This window comes from Epargyreus clarus, unplaced genomic scaffold (assembly GCF_041222505.1).
Source record: "Epargyreus clarus isolate Ecla_fem2 unplaced genomic scaffold, WU_Ecla_fem_2.2 ptg000031l, whole genome shotgun sequence".
Lineage (NCBI taxonomy): Eukaryota > Metazoa > Arthropoda > Insecta > Lepidoptera > Hesperiidae > Epargyreus > Epargyreus clarus.
The window spans coordinates 2382841-2408015 of NW_027332236.1; the positions used below are offsets into that span (position 1 = coordinate 2382841).

At 36.5% G+C, this 25175-nt stretch overlaps 2 protein-coding genes across 2 annotated transcripts in view; both read left to right on the forward strand.

The window, feature by feature from the left end:
* Positions 1–568: 568 nt before the first annotated feature.
* On the forward strand, positions 569–8082 carry LOC140754779 (vitellogenin-like). Its single transcript, XM_073089872.1, has 7 exons — positions 569–662; positions 1962–4212; positions 4290–4512; positions 4617–5607; positions 5702–6592; positions 6693–6876; positions 6978–8082. Exons 1-7 carry the CDS (start codon positions 632–634, stop codon positions 7804–7806), a joined length of 5400 nt encoding a protein of 1799 aa, XP_072945973.1. The 5' UTR covers positions 569–631; the 3' UTR covers positions 7807–8082.
* A 742-nt stretch (positions 8083–8824) lies between these two features.
* The window catches only part of Treh-2 (trehalase-2), an 83226-nt gene continuing 66875 nt past the window's right edge, over positions 8825–25175 (forward strand). Inside the window, exon 1 of the mRNA XM_073089650.1 lies at positions 8825–9032. The gene's annotated coding sequence lies outside the window, so the exon portion shown is untranslated. The remainder of the gene's footprint in view (positions 9033–25175) is intronic.

Below are 25175 nucleotides of genomic sequence, written 5' to 3' on the forward strand. Positions count from 1 at the left end.
AGTCAACTGACATTTACATCTTTTACTTCACGCTAGAGACAATTATAGCGGTAGTACCCAGTCAAATCATAATGGGTCTACATTAAATATTAATCTCATCATCTCTCATCCCATTAAATCTCCATAGGATAACTTCCAAAGTAGATTTCATCAATTGTTCCAACTTTTCACAAGACACTTTGGGACAAGACACGAGCATCTGCACAAAATAAAAAAATAAGCTTGAATCCACCACTGGAAAAGTGCGCATTGCACCTTTGGGAACTTTTTAAATAAACTTTCAGGTATGAAACTTTTTCTATATCGTTTAAGTGATCGAAAATCCAAAGTTTTTGAAATTTGAATCCGGGATCCCAGCGTAAGATGCTGACTTCTTCCTACTACGATAACACTGTCGTTCACATTTATACATAGTAATTTAGATTAAGTTTACGTAAATGGATCATCCATTTATCGCACGATCACCCCTAGTTTGATCGGTTACAATGTTGTTATCTGGACCTCCAGAGGTCAGCTGACACACGTGTAACGGACAAAGTATATATATTGGATTAGGGTATGAGGACGTCAGAAGAGATCTTCTCGCGGCCTGAACATCTGATTCTGACTGGTGCTGAAGGTGTCGACAATCATGAAGCTTCTGGCCCTAGCGGCCATTTTTGGTGAGTTTTTGAAATTATATGAAGGTCTGACTGTTAATCTTTTTTCTATTATTATTAGCCCTAACTCTTTTTTCAACGCGTATCACAATCTATAATTGAGTTGGCTCTATTATTTAGAACTCGCTGAACAATAGAAATAGTAGATAAGTTTAAAAAATACTTACTTAAGTAAGTATTTGTAAAATATTAGAAATATAGATGATATACCTGTATCTTCAAACCACTACCCTCACGGACATACGAGCAGAATGAGCTCAATTTTGTTTGGATATTCTGAATGATGAAATCGACGCGCCCTTTTTGTTTCATGTCAACTTTAGTTGCAAGTGAACGGATTCTCGCTGTAGATCATATTCGCCTTTATTAATAATCAATCTACCTAATGTTTTGTCTATAAAAGGTTGACATTTGATAATTTCTTCAAACTAGACTTTTTTAAATTAAGTAACATGTCATAGATTGAATATATATATTTTTTTTATTTAATTAATATTGTTTCTATATTGTGCAAATATTATTTTAACTTATTTTTTTTAATAAGTAGGGTTACTTTTTGCTTTTAATAATATTTTTGCTCTCCAAATCCCCACATTTCTACCCTTAAAAAGTTTAATTTTTATTATATGTTGTTAAAAGTAATTCAAACAACTGAATATAATAATAAAAACGGAAGAATAAGGCAGTGAACTTGCCTGTATCTACTTAATAATCTTTATATATATATATTTCTTATGTGCGTGTGTATGTCACTGAATGAAATTTGTTGTGTGTGTTCAAGGGGACTTGCGAATGGTTTAGATTCACAATTTAGTCCGTGGGAAAAGGATTTTTTAAATTAATTATTAATTCGTAAGTAGTTATTGATTTTGGAATGTTTCACATTGGATTGCGGGCGAAGCCGCGGGCACCACTAGTACTTATGCATAATTCGTATGAATCAATATTTCTTATGAATCTAAATACATACGTTAATTACAATTAAGACTCTTATCACGTTCAGGATAGTTAAGTAACTCTCCTCAACTCTCATCTATGTAATAATTAAAACACCGTCTGTGTTTCAATTATTTGATATATTACGTACTTAGTTCTTTTAGGTCCCGTTTATTTATTAGGCATATGTAAAGTGGATTGCGCGGCTGTGTTACGGTACATATACGTCAATACCGATTGTATCTAATATAATTTGTTATATTTTAGAATACTCCTTATTATTACCACCATAAAAGCCCTTATCAATTTTAATTTTTAGCATATTTATAATACATCAATTTAATATCAAAATTATTTTTATTTTAGTGGCCGTTGCATCAGGCCGCCTTAGCAGCCCGAAAAACGACGACAGTCAGACCCCATCACCATGGCAAGCTGGTAAAATCTACCGATACGACGTCCAGGCTCACACCCTGGCTCGCTTGCACGAGGGCTCCAGCTCTGGTACCGCATTCAAGGCCCACTTTACCGTCCGTGCCAAGGCTCCTGGGCAGCTTCAAGCTAAACTAGAGAACCCTCAGCACGCTCAGGTCCACGAACAACTGTCATGGGATCAAGATGACGAGCTCCCGCAAGATCTGAAGTACCAGCCAATACAACACCTCGATAAGCCCTTCGAGATTTCCATCCAAGGGGGACGTGTACAGTCGCTGACTCTCCCTTCTTCCCTGTCGCTTGCCCACGAAAACTTGCTCAAGGGTCTGATCAGTGCCCTTCAAGTCGATCTTTCTGCTCACCGTAACGTCCACAGTCATCACGACACTTATGACAAACAAATCCAGCAAGGTCTCTTTAGAAAAATGGAGACTGACGTCACTGGTGATTGTGAAACGCTTTACACAGTCTCCCCAATAGCTTCTGAATGGAGACGCGAGCTTCCCAAATTTGCTGCGGAGCAGGAGCCTATCGAGATCACTAAGAGCAAAAACTATGGACACTGCCATCACAGAGTCGACTACCACTTCGGTGTGCCCGAACATGCAGAATGGACTGGCACTGCTCATAAATCGAACGAAGATCAATTTATTAAGCGTTCCACCGTCTCACGCATTCTCGTCGCTAAGCAAGGTCCGATTTACAAAGCGGAGACCACCAGCACCGTGCAGGTACACCCTCATATGTTCGGCAAGCAACAGGCTGAAGTACACAGCAAGGTTACTTTGTATTTAGTTGCACACGAACAAGACAACGAAGGTGAATGGGAAAAGCCAGAAGATAATCGTGAGATCCATAATCTCCTGTACTCGATGTCGTCAAAGCCAGTAACTATCCATGATAGGTCTTCCTCGTCTTCTTCAGAATCACATGAGAATAATGATTACCAACAACAACAACAACAAGAACATCAATACTCAAGGATTCGCCGATCTGCTAGACCCAAAACAATCGTGGCCGTAAACAAAGTTATTGTGAAACGAAGCAAGGAAAGCTCATCTAGCTCATCCAGCTCATCCAGCTCATCAAGTTCCAGTCAGTCGTCATCTTCTTACGTTAATGATGAAATTCCTAAATACAACGAACCTGCGTATGCTGCTCTTTACATGAACCCGCAACCCCATGCCGACAGGAAACAGAACCCAGCAAATGCTCAAAAACTTGTTCAAGAAATAGCTCAGCAATTGCAGAACCCGAATAATATGCCAAAAGCGGATGTTCTTTCTAAATTCAACATTCTTGTCCGCGTCATAGCTTCAATGAGCACAGGCCAGCTAAGCCAAACAAGCCGCAGCATTGAGATCGCCAAGTCTTCCAATAACATTGTTAAGGCTGATATGTGGATGGTATACCGAGACGCAGTCGCCCAAGCTGGAACTTTCCCCGCTTTCCAACAAATTAAAACATGGATCGAGACTAAAAAAATTGAAGAGAATGAAGCTGCAGAGGTTATATCCACCTTGGCGAACTCCCTTCGATACCCAACAAAGGAGTTGATGACTCAGTTCTTCAAATTGGCTACAAGCCCCGAAGTTAGTCAACAGAATACTCTGAACACTACGGCCTTGCTCGCCGCTAGCAAATTTATCAATATGGGTCAGGTAAACAACGATACTGCTCATTACTTCTATCCTACTCATATGTACGGACGTCTTGCTCACCGACATGATAGGTTTGTGCTGGAAGAAATCCTGCCTCATCTTCGTCAACAACTTGACAAAGCAATTCAAGAACAAGATAGTCACAAGGCACAAGTCTATATCAAGGCTATTGGTTATTTAGGTCATCGCTCTATACTAGATGTATTTAGTCCATATCTCGAAGGCAAGATTGAAGTATCCAAATACCTTAGAACTGAAATGGTTCGTAGCCTGGAAGTCTTGGCTCACCAGAAAGATGCTTACGTTCGTGCTGTCCTATACAGTATTTTGAGAAACACTGCAGAACCCTACGAAGTGAGAGTTACCGCTATTCACCATATTTTCGCTACCACTCCTACGGGTCCTATGATGCAGGCAATGGCACAAATGACCCACAATGACCCTAGTATTCAAGTCCGATCAGCTCTTAAAACTGCCATCACGGACACCGCTAATTTGAAGAATCCACGTTACCTTCATCTGTAAGTATATATATATATATATTTTGTTGGTTTCCATTGTGTTCGGGCGATTATTACATATTCAATTTATTTTTTAGCGCTAGACTCGCTCAGGCCGTTCAGGGTATGCTTACTACTGAGGAGTTCAGTACACATCATACACAGAATGGTGTTAAGGAATTCTTTGATAACTTCGACAATGAAGAAAATGACAGCAATTTACACGTTCGTTTCCAAATGGGAAGTGAAGATAGTATTTACCCCAGGACCGCGCAATACACATTGCAGAGAAAATCGGGCGGATGGCACAGAGAAAGTATGGTAAGTTATGAATTATTGTAAAGATAACATCTTTAAATAAAACGTGTAAACGCAAAATAACTTCATGACAAACAACAATATTCATTATTTGTTTTTTTTTGCAGTTTTCTGCATCGTATTCGAGTATCCAAAATTTTGTGGATTTATTTGATAAATACTTATTTGAAGAAAAGCGCCAAAGGCCTGAAACCGAATCCGACCACAAGTACTCCGCTCATAAAATTGCCCAGATGCTTAATATGAAACCTAGAGAACCACATCAATTGGAAACTGCTTTCCATGTCAAATTCATGGGTAACGAAAGATACCACGCTTACGGCGAGGGCGATCTCAAACAACTCGCTCAAACCATCAAGCAATACTTAGCGGAGCTTGAAAACGGAGTGGACATGCATTACACGAAGTTAATGAACCAGGTCCAAGTATCCATTATGTTCCCTGTTGCTATGGGTATGCCATTCATCTACAAGTACAAAGAGCCCTCTGTTACTCATATTAGAAGTAAGGCTAAGGGACCCATCAAATTCGGAAATGGCAAAAATGGTTTCTCTGCATCTATGGACAAGGAAGTTCAGTTCACTTACGCTAAGAACTATGATGGCAGCGTTGGCTTCTTGGACACTCTAGGAGAACATTACGCTAGTGCGGGAGTGATTAAGAAGACACAAATCAACATTGCCTTTAAAGCAGCTATGGAAATGAAAGACGGAGAAATCAAGGTCAACTTACGACAATTGGAACCTGAACAAGACAATACTGTTGCTCATTACAGCTTATGGCCCTATACTGCCAATCAGAAGAAAGATTCTCTTGTTGCCGTCAGTCAGGACCCAACCACTAAGCTTGTCACCCGTGACAGAAAAAGTGTTTCTATTGACACTAAATTCGGGCAGCAAATCGGAGCTCCATTACAATTTCAGGGATACTCATATTCAGACGACTACAGAGGCATTGACAATGTATTACATCCGCGTGATCTGTTTGCTCGTATTTCCCAAGTGTTTAACCAAAGAGACATGGCTCAAACTCATTTCAATCTTAAATATCTTGGCAAACAGTCTAAGAATAAGGGAGTCACTTTGCACGCTGTTTATGGTAAGCGTAATTCTTAAGAATAATTCTAAGTAATATTATAACGCTAAGCATCTTCTGCTTTATAGAATAATTATATTTTATTCATTATTTTCAGACACGTACTACAACCAAAAGCAAGATGGTCAAATGAATGTCGCTGCATCCAACATAAAAGATACGTCTCCAAATAGCGAATCTCGTCGTGATGAATTAGCGAAGCGAGTTGCTGCAGGTGTCAATACAGCCCGAGTCCGCGTGCTTGACTTTAGCGCTACTTTTGACCTGCCACAGAAGCTAGATTATGTGTTTACTTTCGCGATGGCATCCAGCCCTGTCGATCCTAAGATTCAGCATGCATTCTTCGCTGCAAGAAACTCTGCTCAATTCGGTAACAGTCAGATTAACGCGGTCGCAGCCTTTAGGAAGCCAGAATCCATTGCTCATCTGAACTTCCAGGAAGCGCTTAACAAAGATTTGAAGGTGACATTTGAGGCTGATGTTCGTTATGGCCAGAACGATAAGGAACACATTCATGTCCAAGGCCACACCGAACGTAGCAAGAAGTATGCTGAAGAGCTGCAGAACCACCCACGTGGAAAGCAGTGTGCTCAGGAAATTGCTGAAGGCAATCAATATCAACATACTTGTCACGAGATGATTGTTATGGCACACGCTTATGACAAGATTAAAGCTTCTATTAATTACAAAGACATCAACCCAGCAGTGAAAAACGTGTTCTACCAGGCTTACAGATTTGCTGAGTATTATGGTTTCTGGCAGACTGAAGTAAACCCACAAAAAATGTCTCCTGATGGGAAACTGGAAATCGCGGTCGATGCGTCATATCTTACTAACACCGTAAATTTGGTAATGAACTCACGTAACGGAGAAACGCACACTAAGAGTGTGCATATCCCTCAAGTGACATCTAGAGTTCTTTCTGCATACTGGCCATTCCAAGCACAGGAGCGATTTAACAACTACTATGCTAGTCACCAGTACCAGCGTAAGCATAACATCTTTTTATTATCATTAATTTCTTATTATAAAATGAAGGTTATAAAAATACTTTTGAATTTGAACATTTAACAATTTATTATTTTCAGCTTACTGCACTGTTGATGGAACAAGGATCAGGACATTCAGCAACCGCAGTTACGAATATCCTTTGTCTCGCTCTTGGCACGTAGTGATGCATGACCCCAAGAAACAGGGTCAAAATGATGATGAGCTTGTTATCTTAGCTAGGAGACCCAACGAGAAGCAGCAAGAGATCTACATGTCGTACAGGTACGAAACATTTTTCTTTTTCCTTAATTAAACTTTTAACACGAATGTTACCCACATAATTTTAATCTATCAGAAACTAAATTTTATCATTTGTTAAATAGATCCAAGAGCGGAAAGGACTTCGAAATCGAAATTCAACCAGCTCCTGAGGGTTCGAAACAGCATAATGTGAAAGTAAACACAAAAGCTAAGAAGGTTTCTGAAGGCGATTTGACCACGTATTGGAACGATGAGGAAGAGAAACCCATCCTGGAATATCACACGCACGATGGTGTGCTGGTAGTGGACGTCAACGATGACTACCTTCGCGCCATGTACGATGGCCAGAGATTCGTCGTACTAACCCGACACAGCCGCTACCGCAACAGAGGTATTTGTGGACGCATGAGCAGCGATCCTCGTGACGACTACCTTACTCCTAATGGATTAGTGGACAAGCCTGAGCACTACGGCGCATCCTACGCTCTGAATGACGAGAACAGCGAGCCTAAGACTAAAGAACTTCAATCCCAAGCCAAACAGTCTGCATACCAGCCGGAGAATCATTACACAGCAATTCTGCGTTCCGATGATGACTGGAAGAACGCTATGCAATCCTCGTCATCTTCGTCTGAAGAAGGCTGGAGCTCGAAAAACGTATACAGGTCTAGATCGTACAACAAGGAGCGTGGATCATGTCAGTTGGAACAACAGGTCCAATATTATGAGAACCATGGTGAAATCTGCATTACTACATCGCCTCTACCTGCTTGCTCGTCAAGATGCAAGGCTGACGGTTACCAAGAACAGGCTACTCAAGTTGTATGCAGGCCGAAGTTAGACCAGCAGTTCCGAGCCTACCGAGACCAGATCAGGCAAGGCCAAAACCCTCAAGTGTCAGGTGTCCCACAGGCCCGGCAATACAGAGTCCCGATGAATTGTCAAGCTTAAATTTTTAGATTCATTTATTAAGCACAACCCGGCCCGAAAACGGATTATGAATACTGATATATAATTAATATCTTTTCATATAATTACAAGTTTGGCAATATAGTATATATGTATTGAAATTTTATATCGTTTGTACTTATATGTATCTGTTTATGTATATATTTATTTTTTGATGTATAGTATTATTATTATTTTATTTATATATTAGAGTAGTTATAAGAAGCAAACATAAAAATCCAAAAAAAATGAGATAAATAATAATCATTGAACACATAAGTGTTTTGTTTGATTTTAATTACAATTATCTAATAAATACCTCCCATAATTACAATATATTATGGCTAATTATTAACATACTTTTCTTATTAAAATGTAACAAGAACAATTATGTAGAATTAATATTATCCTATTACAAATAAAACACTTACAGAGATTGCATTTTTTTTTATAAAACATCGACTATTCCGCTCGCGTTATGCAAAACAGAACTAAATACTTTTGACAAACTTTTGACATATTTTTCTTTGTATTTTTTATGAATTAAAAAAAATCTGACAAAAAATAAATTACCAACAATGTCATAGCATTATATAACAGTATAACAAGAATATACTCAATAGACCACGATGGCTAATAATTAAACTATTGGCGAATAATTGCCCGGGTAGTTTGCCTATAAAGATAGGTACTTGTGTATGATTATGAAAAGACCCAGTATACTCGTAGGTACATGAAAGTTGTGGTACATCATCTTTGATTAAACATTTCGTAGAAAAAATCGATACTGCGCAAAGAACGGACGCATATTTTGCAGCAAAATTTGAACACTATCGAATAATTCGTTTACATGTATATATTCGTGTCTATTCGTCTGAACTCGTATATATTCGTGTCTACTCGTCTGAACTCGTATATATTCGTGTCTGAACTCGGCAAGTCTTAACATGACATACGGCGCAATCTGCCGCATCCCCTTCGTGAGTTCGTGACGTAGAGATTGGACAACACATATTGAAATCAGCTGTTTGTTTGACATTGTGCTGACATAGAAGTGCTTTTATTTCTTTCTTTAAAATATCGTAAGGTTTTCTCAGTTAAAATAGTTGTTTTCGATAATACTTTAACTTGAGAGTGGAATGACTTAGCTTTTTGTTATAAAAGTAAAGTGGCTGAGTGGCTGAAAATAATTGGTCCTACAAAAACATTAAAAACGAGAAAGCCAATGCGTGAGTATTTCTAATGTTTGATTTTGTTATTCCATTTTCAAATTTCATTTAATTCTTCTTTGCTAGGCAATGTTTTTTGTAGAACGACAGAGAATGCTGGCAAGTTAATATTGTTTATGAACAACATTACCTTGAAAAACTAATTTTCTTGACAGAATTCTTGTAAATATACCAACTGTTTTTTTCCAAAATTTAATGTCCATGACATCTAAGATCAAATTCATGGACCAAATCTAAATAAGGAACTTTTGTCATTCTAGATTATACTACATTTGAATGGACATGTTATTTTATTTAATCAATTTAAAATTAAAATAGTCAATTTTTTTATAGCAGTGCTCCTGTATTCAGCCCTCTTAAGGGATGAATTTTACAAACTCCTTTGTTAATGTTTATATTTTGCAAGGAAATTCTGTCAACAATTTCACTCTTACACATCCCCCGATACAGGTTACTAATTAGTAATAAGTTGTTCTGAGATTAAATGTTAAACTATGGGGGATGGTGTTATTGTGAAGCGAGATTTTTTTTTTTGTATGAAAATCTTGACTACTTTATAGTTATATTTAATCTCTTTGCTTGTCAGTCATATTATCTTTTGGGAAGATTATTAAATCTTATTGGTTAAGAAACTCTCCTTTTTCATCTAGGGGTCCAAGTTTCAAATCCCAGGCATGCACCTCTGACTTTTTCAACATAGTGTATCAAAAATTCATTATCATCAGTTGTTTAAACGGTGAAGGAAGACATAGTGAGGAAACCTACATACCTGAGAAATCTTTGAAAAGTTTTCAAAGGTATGTAGTCTTCCAATTTGCACTTAGCCAGTGCGGTGGACTATGACCTAATCCTTCTCAATCTGAGAGGAGACCTGTGCCCAGCAGTAGGACAGTAATGGGTTGATGATAATTATAAGGTCGATTATTAGTTTTTTAAATTACTCTTACATTTAATACTATGAAGAAATGGATGTCTAATCAGAACAAAAATTTATCAAACACATCAAATATAAAGTTTGAAGAGAGGGCTACACTTAAAATCATTAATCTGGAAATAATTTGAATACCAGCAAACTTACATATAATACATGGGTGTTCTCGGGTTTAATCCCAGGTATGAATCTTTAATTTTGTACAGATTATGTGCACATTATAAATTAAATATTACTTGTTGTAATGGTAAAAGATAATATTGTGAGAAAACAGTGTGTGAAGTCTATCAATTCGCATTTGGCCTGTGTTGTGGTCTATAGCTCAATCTCTCTTTATGTAAGAGGAGACCCGTGCTCAGCATTGGGACAATGCAAGTTGCCAATGACTATACTTAGGTGACAGTTCCAACCGAAGGCAGTTATGGATACTATAAACATTTGTATTTGATGTAAGTTAAATTGGGGATGATATCAAAAAAGAATATCTTTTGTACCGCAACAGTAATTAAAATTATCTTATGGTTGAGTTGAGTTGATGAGGCCAATGCAACTCGTAGAGTTTTTGTGGGCATCACCTACTTTTTTAGGTGTTTGCCGCTTACTGAAACTTGGTACTAAATAAGAAAATAAATAAGTAAATCAAACTGGAAAGTTATTGTATAGGTACATAAGGTACATTAATATTTCCATACATAGATAGTATGTATTTGTATGTGATAGTGCCTTAAATAATTCTTATAGCAATTTCACATACCCGTCTGAATTTTATTTGCAAAAGGCAATCTTTGCTGTACCATAGTATGCGTTTAGATAAATCATTATCAACTTATTATTATTGACGATCCTGGATATAGGTCTCCTAGGCATGGCTAAGTCGGAACGCGCCGTAGTTAGGTATAATTTTTCAATGTTTTAGCACACCTTAAAACTAGCGCGTAACACTGATGTTATGAGGCAAAAATAGGCGTAGCGTTGTTGCCAGAGTCGAGCGACGGAGGATCATACCATCGTCATAGTAGTTATATAACTTCCTCGTGTCAGTACGTACCAAATAAGATAATTTGAATCGGAAATAGCCATCCTCGGGCATTTAGGGGCAATCTCAAACCAATTGTTCGACTTACGGAATGCTTACATCAATTTACGGTTTTAAGCCGGAATTGCGGCATGAAGCACTAATTAGGAACAGAAATAGGATCGATTGCACAATTATAAGGGTAGTCTGCTGCCTTTGGTAAACAACTCCGTCTGCCGATGGTAATTGATTCCGAACAAAGTTTAGGTGACAAAGGCCTTATAAAAAGTACCTACTATTCACAATACATAGTCCACAATTACTTTGACTGCGAACTCGACGGTTTAACACTACCAAATAATTGAGTCGAACAAAATAACACAGAATTAAAGTTTTTCTATAATATTGTAATACTCGTAGCAAATGATAATGCAGTCACCCGATGGTAAGCGGCCACCAACGTCTCTGGACATCTGTAACAATCCTAGAGACGTTTAGATAGATCTGAGGTAGGCTGAATTATGCGGCAGTAGTCACATAAGGTGGACTGCATGTTCATCTGCTAATCTTATATTATAAAAAAACGTAGCGAACGGGCTTGCAGTCGACCTGATAGTAAGTGCTCAGTGCCGCCCATGGACATTTGTATTATTTTTATAATATAGGAGTAGCAGCCGAGCATGCAGTCCACCTGATGGTAAGTGGCTACTGCCGCCCAGAGACATCTGTAATCAACCCCAGATAGGATTAGATATTCCTACCTGAGATCGGCCACAGATGCGCCGCTACCCCTGAGGACTAAGCTGGAACGCCTCGGAAAAGTATGTCTCCCTTACCACATCCTTCAAAACGGAACACAATGTTAAAGGTAAACAACCCTATCACTTAGGGGTATGAAAAATAGATAGTAGCCAATTCTCAGACCTACTGAATATGCCTATAAAATTTAGTGAAAATCGGTAAAACCTTTTCGGAGGAGTACGGTAACTAACATTGTGACACGAGAATTTGATATGTAAGATTTTGGGTCTGGATTATATGTTTTTGTATTTCTGTACCGGATGTCTTGTGTAGGTAGAAAGTTCATTTTAAGATATACCTACACGTGATATAAAGAGTAATGGACTATAATTGTTTTTCAATTTCAAGGTCATGTACCTACCTCAGACCAAAAAATATAGACAAATCCTTCAGAAAGAATATTGAAGTATAGCTAATTGTACTGGTTCATTTCATCACGAAAATACGAGTCGATATCATAACAGTGCATGAGTCTTATTTATTTATTTTATTGTGTAAAGCATTTAGTCTAATTAGTCTAATAAGGCTTTTAAAATCTCTCCCAAAAATTTGGAAGGTAGAACATTATCCGAGACTTTCCAACTTAGTTCTCAGGGGTAGCATCTGTTGCCAACGTCAGGTAGTAATAGAATCGTATTTGGGGTTTTTTTACAGATGTCTAAGGGCGGCAGTAGCCACTCACCATCAGTTGGACTGTATGCTCCTTTATTACTTAAATGTTATAAAAAAAACGTTCGAAAAGCTTCATCTGTCTTTTTTGTCAAAGGCAATGACTCATACCGTCAAATTTATAATGTATTTGAAGTTTTTTTTTTGTTTTTGTCACCTGCCAATTGCACTGTCTTTGCCAAGTCTGGCATGCGGTGTCCTTGTGAATTTGTTGATAATTATGTACCTATTCATGTTGAAGAAACATATGGAATGTTCTGGTATATTGTAGGAAAAAAAAGAACAATAAAGGTCAATTAATGTGGTTGTAGCAGTAGCAGTGATAGCCTAGTGGTTAAGAAACTCGGCCTCTTGATCGAGGCGTCCGAGGTTCAAATCCCAGGCACGCACCTCTGATTTTTCAAAGTTATGTGCGTATTAGAAATTAATTATCACTTGCTAAACGGTGAAGGAAAACATAGTGAAGAAACCTGCATACCTGGGCGATTTAAAAAAATATATCAAAGGTATGTGAAGTCTACCAATACGCACTTGGCCAGCGCGGTAGACTGTGGCCAAATCCTTCTCATTCTGAGGGGAAACTCGTGCCCAGCAGTGGGACAGTAATGGGTTGATGATGATGATGAATGTGGTTGTAGCCGATGATATTTAAAACCTAAACTAATAAATAAGTTACATGCCTACTAAACAACACAGTGAACAAACGAAACGCGAGCGCATTACACATATAAAATGCACGTCTTTAACACTTTTATTAGCTTGGGTTGTATGTATTTATGTATGTATGTATGTATGTACGTAACAGAATAATGGAATCTGTGAACCCGATTCCCATCTACTTTTAACATTCAGTTTAATTCAAAATTTTGAAGAATTATCAAAAACTGATGACAATACACGATTTTAATAATTTTGTACCATTGTCCTTATCAACATCTTCAGGATTAACGATTTTCGATTGTTTAAGCGCCTTAGAGAAAGTTCATCGCAAGTTACTAGATTGAAAATAAATATAGCTTTTTATAAGTTTCAGTAACTGTTATAGTTAGTTATTGTTAGTTTAGAAAATAATAATGTTATTTCCCTATAACTCAAATGTTCTGAAACATATCAACATATGAATGATTTTTAGGATTCCGTACTCAAAGGGTAAAACGAAACCCTCCGCTGTCTGTACTTGTGTCACTGGGCTCTATCTCTTAAACCGTAATAGATAGACACTTGATTTTTTTACAAACGATGCATAATGGTGGTCTCTATAACAACAAATACTAAAAATTAATAAAATAAATATATGTAGTTCAAAAAACTAAAAAACACGATTTTATAATAAAATCAACTAAAAAGTAGAAAATAATTTTCAATCTAAGAATCAATTAAGGAACAGTGAATAGTATAATTGTGGAAAAAGTGTGGGGCGCTTTTCGAACCTGATAAATGGACCAAACTTATCACAAAGGGTATGAAAAATAGATAGCCGATTCTCAGACCTACTGAATATGCATATTAAATTTGGTGAAAATCGGTAAAGCCGTTTCGGAGGAGTACGGTAACTAACATTGTGACACGAGAATTTAATATATAAGATTAAACATATAAGGATAGAGCGCGAATAACATAGTTTCAGTCCAGTACATAAAAAGTAGGATATAATCATTGTACTATAAAAAAGGTATCCATATTATTTCTCTAATAATAATCTTCAATTCAATTTAGTGTCATACTCTCATACCAGCTGTGCTTGCGGGTCCCATTACCTGGAACCACTGATGCCACCATTTATTAGAACTCCATATTTTTTCTTGTAACAGGAAATAAAATTGTTATAATTAGGTCGTAAAGGTTCAAATAATTAATTTATGCACATATTACGCATATATTCATTACATTACGTACCTTTCATGAAATAATTGGGACCATTTTGTCCTGAGATAAAATTATAATCGAAAAAATAATCGACACAATTCAATTTAAATTCTTATTTTCTTTGTGTTTTTCACAATTCAAATATAGAATTAAGAACATGCCAGTTTTATAAAAAACATAATTTATTGCTGCATTCACAATAATAATAATAAAAAATTACGCTTATAAATAATATCATTTTTATAGTAAAGTAATTATTCTTTTTGGTAATTATTTTGGGCTTAAACGATTTAAACGATTATTTTTTTCTATATTTATCTATGACTTATCCTCGTAATAGGTACTTAACTACTATTACCCATGGTGATCGCCAGACCATTTTTACGTTGGTCTGAGAACTAATTATGAAAATATGAGTTGCTAGGTTTATAAAAAATTAAATGCATAAATGTAGTCGATGGAGCTTTTAATTCTTTTTGTAGGGATAGGAAAACGATTGAAAAAAACAATGAATGATGGATGTTTTACGAAATAACTCGATAGGTGAAAAACTATTGTTTTGGAAATAATCGAATATTTAATCGATTTAAAACCGAGAATCTTCAATTAATTCACTTAAGTACGATATTTTTTCATTTTCAATTTTTTTTAAATAATTTCTGTATATTGCGTCTTCAAAAAGTAGACAGTACCTATAGGCGAAGTCCCACAGGAAATATCAGAGACGTCACGTTCAAAATTGCGACGCGTGGTCAGGTTTAACCCGTATGAATAGTATCACCCAAAATACCCATAAAACAGAGGTTATTTACCTAAACACAACTAACCTGAAACCACAACCACACCCATAAAATCCTGTACGAATTCCAAACAATATGTTAAATACTGGAAGTTAAAATGGCTACTCATGTTGCAAAATCAGCAGTTGTTGCGTAAGCGGCGTGCGTCAGCGCCGCGCCTCTGCGCACCACGCGCTGATTGGTCGGCACACGTGACCTCTAGCACGTAGCGTTTCGAATGTCAGCTATTTGAGTTTGTAATTCGAATGCAACTTTTGTGGTTTTATTGCGCTTGGAATAGACACAAAAGTAACGTTTAAAAGTTACATTGAGCGGCTGTGGTGATCCTTTCACTAAGATAATGATGTTATAATAGCTACTTAAATAGATTTTCATGAAATAAAAGTCCAAGAGAACTATGATTGATTACAAGAATTAGTCTAATTAGTTCAGACTTAAACAATGAAAATGCATTAAAAATCTGTTAATTTCATTCGGAGGTACGATGGTAGAGAAAGGCATCAAAAGTTCCAACTTGTAAACCCATCTTTTCCGTTGGACGTAAACAAAAAACAACTTAAATACATATTGCACAACATTGCAATGAAGCACAAATTCAATGTTGTATCCATAGATTAGTAAAGATTACTCACTCCTAACAAGAAAAAGTAACCAGTTTTCAGAATTGGAATAGATGCGTAAAAAAGTTTTACCAAATCTCCGTGCTAAAATGTACCTAAAATATTTGAAATTATTATTTATTTATTATGTAAATTACGCAGTATTAGTTATATATTCGTAAATTTTCTCTAAAAATGTTTTTATTTGTCAAGAATTCAAAAAAATAACTTGCCTACTAATAAGCCGTTTGTGGCTTCATTCAATTTCAAGGCGACGAAGTATCTTTAGTAATCTATGGTTGTATCTGTAAATGCTATACTTAGTCCACTTTTTCCATATATAGCATTTGCTAACTCCGTACGGAAAAAGTTTGTAAGTGTGCTCATTTTATCACGAAGTTTATCTGGTGGTAAGTTACCACTGCCGTCAATGGACATCTGTAAACAGCCCCAGATAGTAATAGAGCCCTTTTGAAGTTAGCCATAAATCCGTTGCTATCATGGACTAAGTTGAAATACCTCATTTGTGTTTCTCCTTTACCACACCCTTTAAACCAGAACCAGCGGTCAACACTGCATGAGGCAGAAATAGGTGTCGGGTGGTGCCTGTAACGATCGAACCACGAAGGGTTCTACCATAATCAAACGGGTATCCAAAAAAATCCTTTCCAATACAAAAAATAACTGACATAATATGAAACCATATACTATGAAACTATAAAGTTATTAGTTGTTAAATTGGTTAAACACCTGTTTAGACAAAACATGTTAATTCTAAAATAGACTGCTATCAAACAATAATTGTAATTACAATATGAACTGGTCCTATAAAATAATTGTAATTGTAAACTTATTTATTTTTATTACCTCGTCTAACTGGGTTGTATAGGTTAGCAGATCTAGTAAGGCGGAGGTGAGCGAAAAATTTTCGCATAATTAAATTAATTAGCATATGTAATCAGCATCCGCGTTATGCCATATGCCGCGTTATGCCGTGAAATGCCATAGATATACGAAAACTGGTTTTCTTTATAACCTTTAAACGATAAATAAAATATAAATAACTATGTTCGCCTTTTTTGTGACTCGAGAAAATATCAACATTTGACCCAACATTCATTTATCCTAGTTTTGTAACTCGTGGCACCACTGTCAAACTTATTTTGGTTTAAAAAAGCTTTGCTTAGCTTTGATTGTTATTATGTAAGAGATAATAATCTGAAGGATTCCAAATTAGTCTTCAAGGGTAGCGAACCTATGACAGTCATATGCTAGAATTTCTGTCCTATTTTGGGAGAATATGTCCATGAGCGGTATTGAATAAATTTAATATCAGGTGGGCTGCACGGTTATTTCCCTTTCATTATGTAACAATTTTATTTTACTGCATCATCTAGGTCTCAGATCAGGTCTTCTGAGCTTCCACGGGTGCCCAGAACATTCTCAACTATACCAGAATATAAAACTCATCTTGAGCTTTCACAGGAGCACATTTCGCAATTCCAAGTATCAATTATGTTTCATTCGTATAGAAGCAGTAACTCAATGACAAACTTAGTCTGTTCTGTGTCTGCATGTTTGTTTGTTTGCGTGTCAAGGGGATTCTAATGGCGTGATGCGCACAAAGCGTTTATTATAATTAACTTTGGCAATGACCTCTACTTGCGTCATGCCGAAAGTCACGTCATCCATACGAAATTGACTCTGAGCATAATTGGAATAAAGAAGTGTTTGGGAACGAAAGCCAATTGGTCCAGGCAAAAATAAAATGGCTTTAATGGAACAAGGCTCGTGCTTACGTCCATATTGAGTATAAATATACTCAATTCAATAATTCAGACGTGTTTCTTCGCACGTATAGCGGTGATGTGTAACGTAAACAAATATTCCAATGATTGAATTTGGTTGACGTCTTTTTCGACACATCTATTTCTACTCTTTCAATGTAATGTTTCTATATTCTAATTTTATTTTGTGTAGTAAGATAGAGATACTCCATCTTGGTCCACAAGAGTAGCTACTGAAGTTAGACCTCTCAATTTAATGTTTACGATATCATGAGATCCTCTTTGAAGCATAGTGGCTTAACTTGCTGTTTAGATTTGGTAACAAGTTCACAAAGTCTTATTAGACTAAGGCCCAAAATCAGCAGGTGCTTTCGATAAGACCTACCTGACGATAGATTTTAAAGAAAGAAGAAAGAACAAACGTAGGTAAGAAGATTATGATGGTTTGATTACTTTGTCACTCGGATAAGTTGCTACATTACTTCGCCCTTTAAATTCAAAAACAGCAGCGGTTAACACTACTGTTAATAGGCAGAATTTATAAAAAATCTTAAAGGTATGTGAAGTCTACCAATACGCACTTGGCCAGCGCGGTGGACTATGGCCTAATCCTTCTCATTATGAGAGGAGACCCTTGCCCAGCAGTGGGACAGTAATGGGTTGATGATGATAATAGGCAGAAATATGTGTAGCGGTGATGTTTCCGGAGTAAATCCACAGGGTTATACCATCTTCACAGCGTCATTGACTCTATTGAATTGACGATGTCAATCTATGTTCTTAGACCACCTCTACCTGTGACACTAACGTCTACAAACACGTGTCTGCCACTACAGTCAACACAAGCAGACATTGTAAACATAATCCATGTGTGATACACAACGGCACTTTCCGATAACACGTAAACACCTTGATTAATGGGTGCTGCTACCTAAACATTGACATTGTTATGTCGGTAACAGCTGTGTCACTCTGATGGATGGGTGGACAACCAACCATTGTTCATAACAAAAGTTTAGTTGCTTTCGTTTGAGACAAAGGTCTTTAGGGTGGTACTAAATGCTACACTACTGTGTTTGCTTTTACAGTGCATGCTGGAAACTAACTACCTATATACAGACAGAGAGATTTCAAAAAGTACTTTTTCAATATTAATTATCTAAAAGTATGGTAATGTGTACCAAATTCTGGCCTAATTTCACGCAGTGCGTATTACACAAAACGTTTTAGTGTTTTATTACAAGTTCGTTGTCGTTTCATATAAAGGTAAATTTCGTATTTATACTGATACTTATCAAGTCTAACCAGTATTAAATAGTAGTTTTTTCAACTGGTTTGACTAAAGGACTTATATAACTAGTTTTAATTTCTAAGAAAAAATATTATATTCCATTCGAAATAGGTGGTAAAATAGGCACGGTTTCACGTCAGAAAAGTAAAAAAATAGTTTCGAATAAATGTTACTCGTTAATATATTGAAAGTAAAGTGCAAAAATAGATTATGTAAATTTAATTACATGTGGTTCAGTGATGTCTAGAGGCGATATAAAATTGGGCCATTTGATATGCATTTTAATTGGTATAAGAGAGTCATGCACGTAATGATTTTTTTTGCAAATTACTATTTTTTTTTAAATAGAACCTAAAAACATTGGTTTATCCAGATTGATGTATTTGGCTAAATGATAATGGTCTTTTAAAATTTTGTTAGTTACCTAGAATTAGTCTTATAGACTAGGCCGTAGCTGTGTGTGTGTTGGTCCATTGTACTGAGTGGTGGAGGCATGGAGTATATTCCACGGTGGAGGAAGGTATGCGTTAGTGGTCAACTCGTGCCAGATATTGTCAAACCGTCAATAAAGCCTCCTATGAAGTTTATCGATTAATAATAACTGGGAGACGGCTTAACGTTACTTTACATCTGCAGAATACAAACATATAACGCCTTTACGCCGTCGCAGACAAAAAGAGTTCTCCTAAGTGTATTGATAGCCGCGCAGATTTGGGCTGTACCTGTCAAAATATTGTTTTTGTTAGAACCCTCCGTGGATCGACTCCGGCGGCACTACTGCCCACCTATTTCTGCTTAATAATAGCAGTGTTAAGCGTTGCTGTGTTACGGCCGACCTCGGGTAGGAATTTAGTTTTATCTGTGGTTTTACTGATGTCCATGAGCGGCAGTAGCTACATACCATACAGGTGGACTGCATGCTCGTGTGCAGTCCACCTGTATAACCACAACCACCACCACCACCAATATTATAAAAAAATGAAAAAATATTTATTTATCAAGATTCGTGCCTCATCTAGTTTCTAGACGTAAACAGGGTCTTAACGTACTCTCTGAAACACGGAAACGCGCAAGTAGTTTAGCTACAAGCTACCCATTCAAATGTCGACGCTTGCAACATTGCTTAACTTTGTAGGTCAGTTAAGATCTACAAGCTCCAAAAGGGTATACGAGTTCAGTTTACCTTGTAAAGTGGGCATAGCATCTACACGGCGATCATTAATTATTTATCTTTCTACTTTCCTTTAACTGGTTCTACAGCCTGATATTTATCACGTAGCTGATTTGTATAATACGATCGTTATTAATCAAACCGTTTATACCGATATTCTAAACAAAATGTTATGTCAATAATTACAATTGATATTACGATAACGGCTAAAGTTTTCGTTGTTTATATATCATTTATGTTCTTTTTGTAAAATTCAATGGGCTTCCTGATGGAAAGTACTCACCATCGTTCATTTTTGAAAGTTTGACTCGGCACCCCCGCCTCACCTATTTCTGCCTAATAACAGCAATGTTCAGTGCTGCTGTGTTCTAGTTTATAGTCCCCATTGGCAGCGGTGCATCTGTGGGCTACCTCAGGGAAGAATCTAATCTTATCTGGGGTTGGTTACAGATGTCCTTAGGCGGCAGTAGCCACTTACTCTTACTCGTCTATTACTCATACATTATAAAAAGTCTCCTTTGAACACTTGCATAACCAGAGTCGCCAATGCATCGCCTGCTTTGAAGAAGAGCTCCTTGTACCTTTTTTTAAAGAGATCAATGTCACACTAATAAGCTTAACTAGTATCGAATGCGAATTAACTGTCTCTAACACAGCCGTTATATAACGCTAGTTTTCATTCTGGTCGCGATATTATAGCAGTTATTGCGTAGTTATAGGTATTTATATAACGACCTTGATATGGTGAGATGTTGGGACACTTGTTGATAAGATAATTAGAATTGTTTGCTCTGGTATGTGTAAATGTGTTTTATCTGGTGCACAATCTCTCACTGTCATACATTTCTGAGAACTTTAGGAAATGGTTTTTGATGTTATTCGTTGGGTTCTCTTTTAGGGTTGGTTTCTGTTGAATGTTGTTGTGAAATTATCACCTTGATTGAAAGTATTGAAGTATAATGACATTATGTTAGTCATATTTATTAGTAAGTGGAACATATTTTTATGATACGTTATTGTCGATAACGGTTTAAAGAGTAACTATTTATCACTACCACGGTTTCGTTATGTTTTTACAATGGAGACGAAACGACGAAATGCTATAGGTATAGCATACAACACTGTTTTAATGTATAATAGGGCTTTCGGAATTGGAACCTGAAGCCGATCACAAATGCTATTTCTAAGGACCTAGATGGTCGCCTTATAAGTAAGTCTTCATCATCCCTCCTTCATCCCTTCAAGCATCCCTCCATCTGCTTCACGCTAGATAACGGTATAGCGGTAGTTACTCCCCGGTTGAATTCTCATTCTGCTTGGAGAACTCCGGTTGTGTTCCGTCGGAGATCCCGGAGTTCTCCAATAAGCGTTTAGGACGGCCTCCGGGGGGGGTTATTGTGCGGTAAAAATCTCACATAACCCAGCGTCGCTTCTACGTCGTCGGGTACCTTTTGAAGGATTCCCCCTCGTTAAGAAAAAAATAAATAAAAGGTTAAATACTCTTCTACCTTTCAAAACATTGCTTTGTTAAACCTACCTGTTATAGGTTACTACAACGACAGAATAACTCGAGGTCTGCTACTTTCTAAAGCACAGAGCATAGGTTGTATAGGCGATAGCGGTTATGCCTTTAAAGGTTGAAGTAAACTGTGACTGCAAATCTCCAGCTAATTTTTTTTTTTTAAATGTAGCTCTTTGAGGCAATGTATTCAAGCTTCGATAGATCTTAATTAAGTTGCAAATGATCAGCGTAAAGGTCTGCTTCGTCAGCATTATCATCCATATTTTAAATTTGTAGTTTTTATAACGAGCTCTTTAATACTACTGTATTTGGGTTTAAAGCGTTTGGCAAGGTAGAATCGCTTACACGAGTATTTCAAATTTACTCGATAATCATTATATCCAATGTTTTTCCTACCAAAGTTTTACATTTGATTTCCTGCCTACTAGAAATCGTCAAATTACGAATCTCCAGTATCAATGTATTCGATCTCAGATAGACCTTAAATGCTATTTGAAATTTATAAACGGCATGCTTATTTCCTATTTTAGTGTTAAGAAATAACCGGAATAGGATTAAGTTGCCTGAGGAGACGTTGCAAAATCCATGTCGACTTAAAACAATTTAATTTAAAAAATGTTTAATTTCCTACTTGCTTCAGTACCATAAAAGTAGCAATCAAAATTCCATTTTAATTTCAAACAACTAAACTCAATAATTAAAATGATCTTTCACTATTTTCCATTCCATACATTGTTTGAAGCGCGTGCGCATGACGTCACGGAGGCGCGTTGGGCTCGGCCAATCAGCGCGAAGCATGCCAGAGGCTCGTCGTAATGGCCGCCGGTAGAACTAGAATGGCATTGTTGTTGCACTATCAGTGGGAATTTCCGTAATTTAATGACTACTTTACTGTATTCTTGGAGTAAATGATGCTGTTCTTTACGAAGCGTTTGTGTGCAGAGTTATAAGGCATCGTGGAGGTAACAACTAAACTAAACTAGTTATGAGTACTATTGACAATTAATGAATAAATGTAACAATAACAGATCTTACATAACATTGGAAATCTGGCGATTTAGCGAATTTCTTAACCCCAAATTTCAAATTACTCATTTTTCGATTTAATTGACGCAATATTCCGCAATGTTTGCATTGTCTGACTATCTAATGAATCGCAATGAACGCAAGTAAATATTTAAATATCAGAATTTACAAGAATTTCCTTGAAAAAACTAGTTATGCTGTCATGTTTTGCAGCTGTACATTTGGACATACTCTACTAATTGGTGGTACTCACCAATCCTATGTCTACTGCAACCAGCCGCAGGATAGCTTCCAAAATGTGACAATGAGCTGTCTAGATTTTGGCTGTTGATTGCAGAAAAAGATCCTTGTATAACAAGCGAGCTTAGGCGATTTGTATCTTCGTCAATCCGTTACTGTCCCACTGCTGGGAACAGGTATTTTCTCACAGTAGAAGGGGGATAGGCCATAGTCCACTGCGCTGGCCAAGTGCTGATAGGTAGACTTTACACCCGTGAGATCTTGTTTAAACTGTCAAGTTTCTCCATCATGTTTCAATTTACCGTTTAAGCAAGTGATCATTAATTTTTAAAATTTTAATATGTATTACTGCATCAATGTATATTTGTCATTAAATATCAGATATATTTACGTTTTACTGTTTATTTGATACTTTGTACCCGTCATTGCTTAATCTGTTGATATTAAGTTGTTAGTGGAGGAATTTTGTGAACTTCGAATTTACAATCTCCTAACTCTTATTTACGGTTATCTAAAATTGCTGTCTTATAAAGTGTTGGAAATGACATTTCGTTACTTAAAAATAAAACTTATAATTCAGTTTTTGGTAGGTATTAAAATTATACAAAAATATTTGTAAATGTTAAGGCCTGTGCCTTAATGCTTTATTTCGGGGAAATTGATATCTATTCGTAAAATATTTTGAGTGGATCGTTGAAGTTTAGCTTGTTTGATCGCGAAGATAAGATATAGCGAAATAATGTAGTGCAGAGATAGATAAGATATTTATACCCAATCTTCATTATCAAAGTGTGTGCAATTTCCTACTAATAGGGGACTTACCTCATCCAGGATGGGCGTGGTCACAATTTTCACTCTTTGAACATAAAATTCTGGACTCATGTAACGTTTGTAAAGTGGCTCCTTATCGGTGTTCTTTATAACATACGAGTAGCAGACGAGCATGCAGTCCACCTAATAGCAAGTGGCTAATGCCGCCCATGGACATCTGTAGTCAACCCCAGAAAATATTAGATTCCTATCTGAGGTCGGTCACAGATGCGTCGCTAACCCTGAGGACTAATCTTGAATGCTCGGTAAAGTATGTCTCTCTTACCACACCCCTCTAACCAGAACACAGCAGCGCTAAACACTGCTGTCATTAGGCTGAAATAGGTCTGACTGTGCTGACTCCGGAGTCGAACCACAGAGGATTCTACTACGTTCAAATCGGCCTCGTAACTCATTTGAGTATTTTTCGCTATTTCATATTCTTATTTCTTATACTCTCGGATTTGGTCGTCCACCATTGAAGATCCACTTGAAAAATTGACTCTAAAATCACAGTGACACTTGTACTGTGTATAATATAAATTAAATGGGTACGATACAGTACCAGTGTGACCAATAAAATGAGGAAACGCACGATCAAAACTGCGTTTGAATATTGGCACTACTGCGAAGGCCTAATTATTATGCTTCCGTCATTTATTCAGCTGTTATTGATGGCGAATAAATTGCCCATTATTAACACAAATTGGGTGTATTACGATGATTTGAAGCCATGATGTCATCGAGGAGGTAATTGGATGTTTTGATCTCTTGAAGTTGTTCTTCAAACGTCCTCTGTTTTGTAAGTTTTAATTTTTGTTCTTTTTGGTCTGTTCTTTTGTTAACCAGCTTTAAAACAGCGAGTTACGTTTTTATTTTTTAGTTATTGGTTTTTAATTATACAGTAACTGCCTTGACCTTGCAATTTTCTTAAAAACGACCCCGACATTGTAATCTGAAACAACTGTGAAAGGTTTCTGTAATTTTTATTAATTGTCAAGGTAGTAAATGTGGCACTTTGGCCTGAATACATTTTTTTGGGTCTCGATGTACGCCTACAATAATCGGATTATAAAAAATACAAATTTTATAGCATGCGCAAAATCAATTACTATTAAAAATACAGAATTGTGTAAAAATTAAGGAAAGTTAAATAATGTCGAGAAAAAATGTTTCATGACAAAATTCTAACAAATGCTACACCAGGAAAAATATTTCATTGTTTTCCTTAAACGATAATTGTAGTGTGTCGTACAATTCCAGTGACATACAATTTCTTTCTTTCATGATATAGTATTTGGCTTCGCGGAAAAAATATGGAAAATAATATTTATTACTATCTTTATAACCAAATCTGGTTTCAAGGACTTCAAAAACCCCGATCTAGCCCCCGATTCAAGAACAAATACCATTTAATATAGAATGAATCTATCAAGACCTTTATTTCTAGCCTCCCACTCATTCTTTATAATGTGTAAGCGAGAAACATATACAAGAGTTTGAATTAAAAATATAATTATCACATATTTTACAGTAAGATTGTATACATCCTAATCAGCCGAATTCAAACTTAGTTGCTTAACATACAAATGTCGAAATGTAGATCAGAAAAATT

What these genes read in the sequence shown, in the direction of transcription:
- LOC140754779 (XM_073089872.1), top strand. Translation starts at nt 632, where the DNA reads ATGAAGCTTCTGGCCCTAGCGGCCATTTTTG. An exon ending in GGCCCTAGCGGCCATTTTTG is followed by an intron (nt 663 to 1,961) that starts GTGAGTTTTTGA and finishes TTTTTATTTTAG; the next exon opens with TGGCCGTTGCATCAGGCCGC. An exon ending in GATGGCACAGAGAAAGTATG is followed by an intron (nt 4,513 to 4,616) that starts GTAAGTTATGAA and finishes TTTTTTTTGCAG; the next exon opens with TTTTCTGCATCGTATTCGAG.